Source organism: Eschrichtius robustus, chromosome 11, assembly GCF_028021215.1.
Source record: "Eschrichtius robustus isolate mEscRob2 chromosome 11, mEscRob2.pri, whole genome shotgun sequence".
Lineage (NCBI taxonomy): Eukaryota > Metazoa > Chordata > Mammalia > Artiodactyla > Eschrichtiidae > Eschrichtius > Eschrichtius robustus.
In genome coordinates, this window is record NC_090834.1 from 104,116,706 (window position 1) to 104,128,520 (window position 11,815).

General features: G+C 52.3%; 1 protein-coding gene across 1 annotated transcript; it reads left to right on the forward strand.

Moving 5' to 3' along the window:
* Positions 1-1,056: 1,056 nt before the first annotated feature.
* LOC137771198 (pregnancy-associated glycoprotein 2-like) lies at positions 1,057-9,636 on the forward strand. The gene is made up of 9 exons (XM_068554194.1): positions 1,057-1,157; positions 2,276-2,426; positions 3,393-3,510; positions 3,605-3,723; positions 4,917-5,110; positions 6,035-6,151; positions 7,684-7,825; positions 7,913-8,011; positions 9,484-9,636. Exons 1-9 carry the CDS (start codon positions 1,057-1,059, stop codon positions 9,634-9,636), a joined length of 1,194 nt encoding a protein of 397 aa, XP_068410295.1.
* The last annotated feature ends 2,179 nt before the right edge of the window (positions 9,637-11,815 follow it).

Sequence of the window (11,815 nt, forward strand, 5' to 3'; positions counted from 1 at the left end):
ACTCCCACCTCTAGGCCAGAAATAAAAATCTGCACAGCCTGCAGGCTGAGTCCAGCACACAGTTAGTTGTTTCAGGTTTGGCTCACACTATTTCTTTGAAAAAAAAAAAAAAATTTAGTTGCTAACATTTAAAACGAGGGGATTTTACATAAATATCCAGACTTCTGACTTCTCTTGAAAACTTGGCCAACCAACCTGCTTTCCAGGATGGCATCCGCTGGCTGGAGCTGAGGAGAGACTGACCCCAGTGGTAGGGCATGTGCTGCCCTGTGTCCTGTCCCTGATGCCCGCCCAGCCCTTCCATTCATTTCTCTTGCCTCCTGGGTCATGAGTTTGTGAGAACTGCCTGAGACTGCTAGCTCCCTGAAGATAAGGACCTCCTGTGTCTTACTTGACTTTGACTTTCCAGCATCTAACCCAGACCCTAGCACACAGGGTCCTCCGTGTATGTTTGTTGGATGATATAAAGTATCTTGTGGATGCATGTATCACATTTCTCTCAATAGTGAAACTGTGCAATTGTAATACTACTCTAGCCCAGATCTTTGATGCAGATTGACATCCTAGGTGCCCCTGATCTGTGCCATCTGTCCCACTATGTAAAGCCACTCGTATGTCACTGGGCTGCCCCTAAAGTCTTCACTTTGCCATTTGAACTCTTTTCCTCCTAGCAATCTCCTCTCCACCTGAGGACAGCAACGCACGCTTCATGAAGTTGCTCGGAAGACCGCATGAGATCGTCAATGTCAAGCATGGCCCCTAGCATTTACTTTTATCACGTTATTAGCAGTGTTTTATCTCCAAGTTGGCAACAGTCTCCCCACTCTTAGTTAGTCCGTGCAGTTTAGTTTGGTTTTTCAGCCAAGCCCCAAGGAAGAGATTACAGTAGAAATCTCTGTATTCTGAGAATTTTCCAAGTCCACTCCCCACAGACACTGATGGAGGTAAAGATTTTATCGAGAGGTTCGTATTTCTAATCAGATCCATTAGTGGCCTAAAGGGGACAATTAGGGCATGTCAGAGCATATATAACTAGGCGCTCTTGGCCACCACTGCATGCTCAGAACTCACTCTTTCCTGAGTACTTGGACCCAGGAAAGAAGCATGAAGTGGCTTGGGATCCTTGGGCTGGTGGCCCTCTCAGAGTGCCTAGTCATGTAAGTACGGGGACTGTAAGTGGCATCATCTCTCTTTCTGGGGTTTTCCTTGTCCTCTTATTCTTCCACCCATCAGGGTTAGAAGGGAATGTAATCATTCCCTGACAGTCTTAAAGTTCAACTCTCACTTATTGATGAGTACCTTGCCATGGGCAACGTGGGGCCCAAGGGTCTTGGGGTAGGCCTGCAGGGTTGCACAACTCTTGGGGTGCCAGTCACATCATGACTTCTGTGAAAATGGCACTCCTTGGAATTGCTCAGTGCACAACCTGTGCAACTGTAAGTGTGGTCCTATGAACAGCATTTGTCCTGTGATTGCTTCTAGGTCTTCTCTCTGCTCTCTCTCCATTTCTGTGTGTATGTGTCTGTGTCTTCATCTCTGTATCTCTCTCTTTTATCTCTCCATCCTCTTTGGATGTCTCTGTGCATGCAGAACTCTCTGAGTTTTCAGTTTTTTTGTTTTGTTTTGTTTTTTCTACTTTGACTCTTCCTTGCTTCTCTAGCTTCTTAATTTCCCTAATTTACTCCCCATCTCCTGGCTTCCTCTCTCACCCCTCTCTTCTGCTTGAGCCCTGGAGAAAGATCTGGGAGGCTACTTCTAGGCTGATTTACTTCTAACAAGCAGTGTGACCATATCCAAGTCACAAACTGCCAGTATTTCAAATTCCTCCCCTGTAAAAAGAGGATAATGATCCCCCTTCGGACTCCTTCCCAGAACTTCTTAGAAAAAGATACAGTGGGATGGCAATACCAATGGGAATGGCTGTCATTGTTGACACTTCTTACATATCAGGTACGTTATATACATCATCTCATTTAACCCAAAACATTCTATATGCGCGATGGGGGTTACTATATTCCACGTTTTTACCTACCGATGGGGAAACTGACTCCAAATTGTCATATGGCTTACCCAAGATTACATAACAGAACCTGTATTCAAGCCTAGGTATTTGTCATCGTTTTTGCGTAGCATCCTGATAATAAGAGGACAGTCATAAAAAAATGCTTGGAAAATACACAGTGCCATTACAATGCAAGGTATGACAGTCATACTATAACACAGACAGCTGATTGCTGCCCCTTCTTTGTTTCCTTTTCCCAATGCTCCGTGAAAGGATCCCTCTAACAAAGATCAAGACCATGCGAGAAACCCTCAGGGAAAAAAACTTGCTGACAAACTTCCTGGAGAAGAACAATGACGACAGGTCCCAGAATGTCGCTCATGACCCGAAATTGTTTCTTCATCCCCTGAGGAACTACCTGGATGTGAGTGTGTTGGGCGGATGGCACTCTACCGCGCCCCCTGGTGCTCTGGCCTGGCACTGGGGTTCATCTGGAGGCGCCAGGCGGCGTGTTGGGGCTAGGGCTCCTGCAGGAAGCAGAAACACTGGGGAATAGGGACCCCATTCCCAGAGAAGAAGGCACTCTCATCCTCAACTCTTGGTCTGTGGTAACTGGGCCCAGCAATGACCAGGTGGCAGGTAAACATCCATTTCTTGCCAAAGATATGTCATTAGTTTCAGGGAGATTGTTCCTCCTGAACTAAGTGAGCCACTGAGTTACAGATGAAAGGTGAGCCATGTCTGATCGAAAGATAAAGCCAACTGCACATCAAGATTGAAACCCCAGGCAGACAAAGTTCAGCCTCCGCAGATCCAAGAAGGACACAGTAAAAAGTTACTGAGCCCCTATGGCCTGTGACGCCATAAAAATCTAACACTATGGTTATTGTAACTGATTTTTAAAAAGGTCTCGTCTCTTCATCAAGAATGCATAGGACAGCCTGAGTGATAGGCAAGGAGTAAATACATGTCAAATAAAAGGGCCAGCAGCGTGGTGGTGATAGGACATGGTCTGAGTTTAGAGGAGGTGGCCTGGGGTGACCTAGGAGGGCCAACTGGAGAAAGAAACAGGCTGGGCCTTAAAGGGGAGACTGGCGAGCTGCTCAAATGAACGCACAGGGACTTGCCTGGAGGTCCAGTGCTTAAGACTCTGCGCTTCCACTGCAGAGGGACCGGGTTCGATCCCTGCTCAGGGAACTAAGAGCCCGCATGGAGGAAAAAAAAGAAAAAAACCAAATGAAGGCACCGGTCTGAGCAGAGGCTGTGAGGTGGGGCGGTTGGAAAGTGATCTCAGGAGACACGGGACACCTCGAGGGAAGCAGTACTCTGGGAATCGAGGGCGGCCAGGGCAGCCAGGTCTGACCAAACCACCCCTCCCCGGCCCCTGTAGCTGGCCTATGTCGGCAGCATCACCATCGGAACGCCCCCTCAGCAGTTCAAGGTCATCTTTGATACCGGCTCAGCTGACTTGTGGGTGCCCTCCACCTACTGCGACAGTGTCCCCTGCCGTGAGTACCTGCCCCCCCGCCCACCTTGTACTCCCCCTCCCACCCGCTTCTCCGTCCTTGGCACCTGACGGGCACACATCTCTTGTGTCCGCAGGTAAACACAAGGTCTTCAACCCTCACTTGTCCACCACCTTCCGGCTCTCAGGCCGGCCCGTCGACCTCACCTTCGGCTCTGGGAGGATGGTTGGATTTCTTGGCTACGACACTGTTCGGGTAACTGGAAACCAGAAGCCGAGTCAGGGCTGGCCCTGGGAACGACCGCTGCTTACAAAACAGATGCAGGGCCAACTGGGAGGGCCCGTCTTTCCCAAAGTCCCCTAGTGGCTGGCCGCCCACCCCACAGTGCTGTGTCCCTGGGGAGACAGTGTCCCTGCTGGCACATAAACTCCCAGAATGGCTGACCCAGAGAGTGGCTTGGGGTGTGGAGTTGCAGCTCCTTTGCTCATGAGCTGCTCAAGGTTCATTTTGCTGGGAGCAGGGAGAGAGGGGAAAAAAGCACCCACTCTTATGTCCTCAGGCTGTGCCAGGTACTTCCATGGTAACAACTCGTTTAATCCTGCAGCAACCCCACATAGGAAGTGCTATGATTAGCTCCATTATACCTATGAGGGAACTGAGGTGCAGAAAGCCAGGGCCTTGCCAAGGTCAGGCATCAGGTAAGCAGTGGAACTGGGCTGGCCAGTCAGGAGTCATGCAGGTGTGCGGTATTTGGGGAGAGGATAAAACTGATCTTGGGCCCTTGGGGGGAACTGAGGGCTTTGGGAATCCAGACAGGGAAAGCAGGGGGCCACAGATGTGGGAAGGGCCTGATAAATGGGGGTCCCCGAGTGGGGGCCTTTGTGAGTCTAGTAAAAACTATAGCCTGCATCCCCCAAAGGGCCTGAGTATTCTCTCTCTCTCTCACACATGCAGACGCACATCCCCAAAAGCATGTTTTCCAGGCAGAATTTTCGTAAGAACCCTGGCAGCGACATTGTATAATGGGCTTCTGTCTTCCTGGGCAGATGCAGAATCCAAGATGCGCTGCAATGGATTCAGTCCATTTCTGGCATCAGATCATAGGGATGCCAAAGAGAAGACTACCCTGCTCTCTACTCATTTTGTCCTCAAGTGGGAACTATTTGGTCCTCTCCTGAGCCTCAGTTTCCCCACCTGCACAGAAGGCATGAGGCGAATTTGACTCACTTCAGATAGTGTTTGCAGGAGGGGCAGGTGTTACTTAAAAGCCACAGCCCTGCAAAAATGGAACCCGAAATCCTGTCCCAGCTTGGCCTAACCATCTGAGGTCAACCCAGGGCACAGCCAGGCCTCAGTTCTTCTCTGTGGTGCTCAAAGCATCTCCACCCCAGGCCAGTCCCAGCCCCACTTCCCAAACCATTATGTGGGTACACTCCCCTCTCCCATAGATCGGGAAACTTGTCGATGTGGTCCAGCCGTTTGGCCTGAGTAAGTCGCAGTTTGGGTTGGAGGATGCACCCTTCGATGGCGTCCTGGGCTTGGGCTACCGCAGCCTCGCCATCCGAGGGACCACCCCCGTCTTCGACAACCTGAAGAGACGAGGCCTCATTTCTCAGCCTGTCTTTGCCTTCTACTTGAGCACGTAAGTCTGAACTGGACAAGCCCTCTCTCTAAGTCAGCTGTAAGATGCTTTCAGTTGCACGAAAAGTTGTAGCCACCTGATCCAGAAGTTTTCTGAGGGACAGTCTAGCCCAGGATAACTATGGCCCCAGGGCCACATCTGGCCTCGCCACTGGTTTTTGTGAATAAAGTTTTATGGGAACACACCCATGCTCATGAGCTCAGGGGCAGCAGCTTGGTCCAGGCGGTGTGAAGGGAAGAGGGACAGCAGTGGAAGGTGTCAGGATACAGGTTGGAGGAAAAGGCAACAGGATGTGCTGATGGATTTGATATGGAAGGAAGGAGAGGGATGGCGGGAATGTTTCCTCTTCACTATCACTTTACCGGGAGCCCAGAAGCAGCTTCACAATTCGCAGGCGCCAGTGCGAAATGAAAACGTGGGACCTCTTGTTCAAAAAGTATTAGGAATTTCAAGACAGGGATAGCAGAGGCGCAGGGCCCTGCTGAGTGTGAGGCCCCATGGCTGGCACAGGTCACACACGCTGGTGAAGCCAGCCCTGGGTGAGCCTGAGCCCACACCCTTGGCGCCCTCGGGCCTCGGCTTTTCTGAACAATGACAGGCTAGGCGAGGGGGCAGCCAGACCCCTCCGGCATGGTGTCCTCGGAGGGTATCTCTGAGCACTCTGGTTGCTGGAGGGGACTGGGCCCTCTTCAGAAGGGTGGGTGGTCGGAGCCCAGCCAGGCTGCCCAGCTTCGAACCCCTTCTGTGCCACTCATTAGTCGGTGACCGACCTCGGACAGGTCCTCAATCCCTCCGGGCCTCAATTTCCGCCTCTGTAAAATGGGGACCATAGTAGTGCCTCGGATGGGTGGAGAAGCACAGCCCTCAGACAGTGCCTGCCATTATTCTCCTACAACGAGCCCTCCCTCTTCCTTCTCTCCTCAGCCGGAAGGAGAATGGCAGCATGGTGATGTTTGGTGGGCTGGACCACAGCTACCACAAAGGAGAGCTCCAGTGGATACCAGTGTCCCAACCCCACTACTGGCAGATAACCATGAACCGGTAAGCCTCTCCCTCTGAGGGCCACCCCACGTGATGCTACCACACGTGCACACGGACACATGCAGACACACACAAATAAACGCACAGACACACAGTCACACACACAGACATACGCTCCACCCCCAAAGACACACGTATAAACACACACATAGGCACACATATAAACACACACAGGCACACCAATACACACAAAAACACACACACAGATACACATACACACACACAGACACACAGAGACACACACCACCCATGGGTTCATAATCACCCCAGGCCCCTGACCAGGGCTCTGACCAGGGTCCTGAACAGGGTTCAGAGAGACGTGTGCAGCCCAAGAGGGCTGCACCCACCACGCTGTGAGGCAGGGAGCACGGTTTGAAGACCCTAAAGTGCAGTGAAAAGAGGACCAGGGAGGATTTCACCAGCCTGAACAGGGTTGTGATAAGTCGACCAACTGTCTAGGGCTACCAGGGACCGAGGGAGTTCTCACTACACAAAACTACCAGTTTCAAAACAGGGAAAGTCCTGGACAAACCAGGAAAACTGGTCTCCTTAGGGAGAAACTCCCTGGCAGTGGAGAGAGGTTGGCTGCATTCTTGAGACCTGAAAGCAACTCATACAAAGAGACACTCCCCCCACCCATAGCCACCCACCCCCCATCCCGGGCACACAGTGGGGCAGGGGCTGTGACAGAAAGAATCAGGAAGCCGGGATCCAGGAGTAGCCTGAGAACAAGGGGCAATAATTGATGGGATTCTGAGTGATACCCTCAGACAAAAGCTCACGTGTCCTTTGGAGGCCCCCCGGGCTAGCTCAGGCATCGCCTGGCCAGGGCCCTCAGTGTCTGAGCTGGGTGAGTGGGCCCTGCTGGGAGACAACCTCTCCCAGAGCAGTCTGTGTCTCCGACACCCCTACTCTCAGCATCTGCTGCCCCGGAGAACCTCCATCTTCACTGTGTGGGTTGACCCATTATTGGTGACACAGCAGATACAAGGCTCTGGTTGTTCCTCATCCATTTTTTCATTCATTCACTCATTCAACAAACATACATTGTGCATCCGCTGTGTGCTAGGCACTTGAGAGAGGCACTGAGGCTACAACTTGCCCTAACATCTAGTAAGGCAGACGTACATGAAACGAGTCACACACATAATAATGAGTTTCCACTTCGGTACATGCTAGAAATGAGGAAGAGTCTACAGAGAGTGACCAAGACAGGAGCCTGATCTAGTCTCGGGGGGAAGACTTCCCTGAAAAAGTGACAAGTAAGCTGGAACCTGGAAGATGAGGAGAAACTAGCTAGACAAAGGGGATGGGGGTCTTCTAGGAAGGGCGACCAGCACATGCCAAGGCCCTGAGGCACCAAAGAGCCTGATGCATTCAGGAACTGAAAGGAAGTCAGCAAAGGTTAGGTGACCAGAGCAAAGGAAAACAGAGTCAGGGCATGAGCTGAAGGGAGACAGTCAGGGAGGGGGCCAGTCGTGGGGGGAGACTTCAAGTGATCCTGGTGTCCGCTTTGTCCCACTGTCTCTCAGCATCACCATGAACGGTGTGGTTTTGGGTTGTCTCCACGGCTGCCAGGCCATTTTGGATACCGGGACCTCGTTGCTAGTTGGCCCAAGTAGAATGATCACCACCATCTGGGGGCTCATCGGCGCCAGGCCCGTCGGTCACGAGGTGAAGGGTCATGCCACAGGGTCACTCCGGGGCTCTCCACACACCAGGGATCACCTGGACCAACCTCTCTCCCTCTTTCTCTAACAGTATGCGGTTTCATGTAGATATGTGACTCGCCTGCCTACTATCGTCTTCACCATCAACGGCAACAACTACCCAGTGCCCCCTGAAGCCTACATCAGAAAGGTGAAGGGCCAGCCCTGGTGGAATTTCAGGAACCCTTGGGCTCCTGCTTGCAGGAGGGGGCCCTCTGCAGGCCAAGCCACACCATTGCAGATGCCGCGGAGCCCCTGTGGCTGGGCCAGTGCCTCCCACAAAACCAACCACTTGAGAGTAAGGGGCAGTCTGGGACTTCCATCATCCTGAAATAAATGGGACACCGCCCCGTGCCGGCCTGGTGCGAGGCACTAAGAGAAGGGAACACTAAGGGCCTCTGCCCTCAAAGAGCTTCAGTTCAACCAGAGCCCTCAGATGGATGAACACGGAAAGTCAGCTCTAGCAATCCCTGCAATAGGCCAAGTGGCAAGTGGGGTGGGTGGGCACAGTCTCAGTGTGTTGTCCCACCATGATGGTTAACGGTCTCCCTCCCATCTCGAAAGTGTCCTGGTTTGGATGACAAATTACATGGTTACCCTAGTCCTCGCCTGCAACTTCCCCTTGCTAAGCCCCAGTTCCCGCTCTGTGCGTTGGGGTACCAGACCTCTCTGTGGGGAGGCTGCACGCTCACGTGAATGAAGGGTACACGGTGACTGCGTGGCCCTTGCACAGGGGTGGGCCTTAATGTCAGCTCCCTATGGGAGTTCAGAGGAGGCTGATGGGCTCAAAGAAGGCTTTGAGGAAGAGAGGGAATTTCAGTCATTCTAAACCCCCAGCCTCATGGAGGCACGAGGAGGCCTGCATGGGTCGAGGCACATCTACACTGGACCCCATGCAAATGGCACCCCCGGGGGCTGAGCCAAGGGGTGCCGGGTGCAGATTAGAGTGATGAGGGCTATACACAAGGGGAGCACCAGGGTAAGTCACCCAACCCGGCCTGGAGTGGCCAGGGAGGGTGAGCGTGGGGCCAGGAAGGCTTCCTAGAGGGGCTGAGCACAGTCTCTAAGAACGGGCTGTGGGGAAGAGGGAGAAGCAAAGGCATTCCCTGCAGAGAAAACAGCGAGCATGGGTCAGGAGGAAAGAAACAGCACAGTATGAGGGGAATTACAGGCCATTCTCGCTCTCTTTTTTAAAATTTTATTCAAGTATAGTTGATATACAATGTTGTGTTAATTTCTGCTGTACAGCAAACTGACTCAGTTATACATGTATTTGTATTCTTTTTCTTATTCTTTTCCACTACAGTTTATCACGGGGTATTGAATAGAGTTCCCTGTGCTATACAGTAGGACCTTTTTGTTTATCCATCCTCTCTATAGTAGTTTGCATCTGCTAATCCCAAACTCCCAATCCTCCCTTCCCCCACCTCCTCTCCCTCATGGCAACCACATGTCTTGGCCGTTCTTGGTCTTGGATGGGCACCCCACTTCCACAGCTGCTGAGAGAGCCACTTGGTTCTTACCAAAGGAGGGAAATAAAACCGAGAAGCTGCCGGCTCTGGATGCCGAGAGGGTGGCAGGTAAGGACTCAGGCTGACTGGTGTGCATTTCCATCTCCCGCAGAACCTTCAGGGCGTCTGCCTCAGCAGCTTTGCAGGGGGCACAGAGAACATGAGCCGATCGGAGACCTGGATCCTGGGCGACGTCTTCCTGAGGCTGTATTTCTCGGTTTACGATCGGGGAAACAACAGGGTTGGCCTGGCTCCCGCAGTGTAAAGGCTGGGGCCCGCTCCAGCAATCAATCAGGCGCCCTGCAAACACATATTCATTCACACGAAGGGCACTCCCACCCAGGGATGGCGGAGGACCGTGTTTGGTGCTCTGCAAAGCCCCATTCTCAGCAAAGAATAAAAGTTTCCATTCTCAACGGTGCTAATACAAATGGGTGCCTCTCTTTGGGTCGCGGAGGTGCATCATAATCGGGCAGGATCTAGAACCTAGTCTGAACCACAAGTGAGAGGAGCCCAACTCCAACTGGCTTCAAGGAAAGGGTAGACTTACTGGAAGGACACTGGGGATGCGGGACACAGGAACCACAGCAGATGCAAAGATCTCAGTGACTGGACCCAAGACATCAGAAGCCATCAGCTCCCTCTTTGTCTCCCTCACTCTTTCCCGTCTCTCATCTTTGATCCTCTTAGCCTGACAACTTTCTTCCCTCACACTTCTACACATATATCCCTAACGCGTCTAATCCCGAAGGGAAGAAGCTCAGAAAAACCGCAGGATACCAAGGAGGGCTCTGATTGGTCCACCTCAGATCATGTGTCCAGCCCTGGACCAACCATCCTGGCGGGGGGCTTGGGGTACTATGATTGGCTTTACTTGATCACGTGGCCCTGCCCAACGTGATTGACAGTCTCCTCCAGCACCACGTGACTGCAGCTGGGGCGAGGCAGCCCCAAAGGAAGTGGCGGGGGCTGTTCTAGACTGTGGAAGTTTGTGATGGCCCCCACCAACTCCGCCCCCCCTCATTCCGAGGGATGGTAACGGGTAATAAAAATAGATTCTACTCTTCCCATCTCAGAGGTCCTTTGGCAGTGACCTTCTGCTCCAGGGCGGTTCTGGGTGACGCCCTTCAAGCTGAGATGGTTCCCCTTTGTCCCCCCACCCCAGTCACCAGCTCTCTGCCACCCACACCTGCAGTGTCCTTTCCAGTCCCACTTCCCAAGTGACGGGCCGTGTGGATCCCTGAGCCATGCCCACCCCTCCAGAGCCCAGCATGCTCCGTCCCTTGACCTCCAAGGCTGCTGGGGAGGATGCCACGCATGTAAAGGGGCCCCAGGGTGCACTAAACCTTCAGCCTTTCTCAGCTTCCTCCAGGGGCAGAGCTACAAACCACTGGTTCGAGCTGCCATGGTTTGGCACATTTGGAGTGGAAGCATCACTTCTTCCCACCTGGAAGCAGAGGCCCAGGCTGGGGACAGCAGGGGTCAGAGGTGGAGGGAGACCCACATGAGAGAAGGGGCAGGAAAGAATAAACAAGGTGGAAAACACACCCCGACGCAGTGCACAGTATGGGCCTTTACTCGGGCAAGACAAAGCAGCGAAAGGGACGACTCCCTTCCTTCCTCATCTTTTCATTCAGGACAAATTTACTGAGCACCTACCCCCAATGGGGAGGGCCAGATGGAGAAAACAACACAGGTGTGGGTAGGGGCCCAGAGGAGTGAGGGGCTTCCTCTTCGGGGACCAGGGAAAGGATGCAGTAGGGCGAGAGGGGGGCATTAACTTCAGTCTTGTCACCCCACCCTGAAACACACCCCTAAGCCTTGCAGTTACCTTCTCTGTGCAGATCTGCCGTATGTCCACGGTTACGTGTGCCTGGTCCCTCTGGGATGGCACTGGATTATGATCGTCTTCAGGGGGGTGAAAGAGGACTGGTTGCAGAGCTGATAAAGGGGGAAAAGGTGAGAGCAGAAATGGCTTTTTTTTTAAACAGTAAATATCATACACTGGGCTTAATGGAGACTCAAGTGAACAGTTTGTCAAACTCATTTTCCAAGTGGTCTTCATGGAACCATAAGCAATGTCTCTACTGGGGAAAAGCTATCAATAAGAGTAAGAATAATAGCTCTGGTTAATTACATATGCCATTTCACTGTCTCCCCATGAGCCCCTGCGGGGCCTGACCCCCATTGTACAGATGAAGGAAGTCTCCTCCAATCTTCTGGCTCCAGTACTGGTTACAGGCACATAGTAGGCCCTCAATAAGTACATGTTGAATAAATGAATGGATGAATTAGTAGATGCTTCCACTAGAATGCACTGCTGCATCCATGTCGGGAGACATATGGTGTCAGCATGGCTTACTGCCATAATACCAAGCAGAAAAAGTCAGGATTTGCTTCCCTAGATGAGCCTGAGGCCAGGGCTGGAGCTGTGTCTGTTAATG

Bases quoted from the DNA above. Each gene is read 5' to 3' on its own strand.
- LOC137771198 (XM_068554194.1), top strand. From the start codon at position 1,057: ATGCTCAGAACTCACTCTTTCCTGAGTACTTGGACCCAGGAAAGAAGC. The intron at 2,427-3,392 runs GTGAGTGTGTTG...CGGCCCCTGTAG, and splicing joins CCCTGAGGAACTACCTGGAT to CTGGCCTATGTCGGCAGCAT. The intron at 6,152-7,683 runs GTAAGCCTCTCC...ACTGTCTCTCAG, and splicing joins TGGCAGATAACCATGAACCG to CATCACCATGAACGGTGTGG.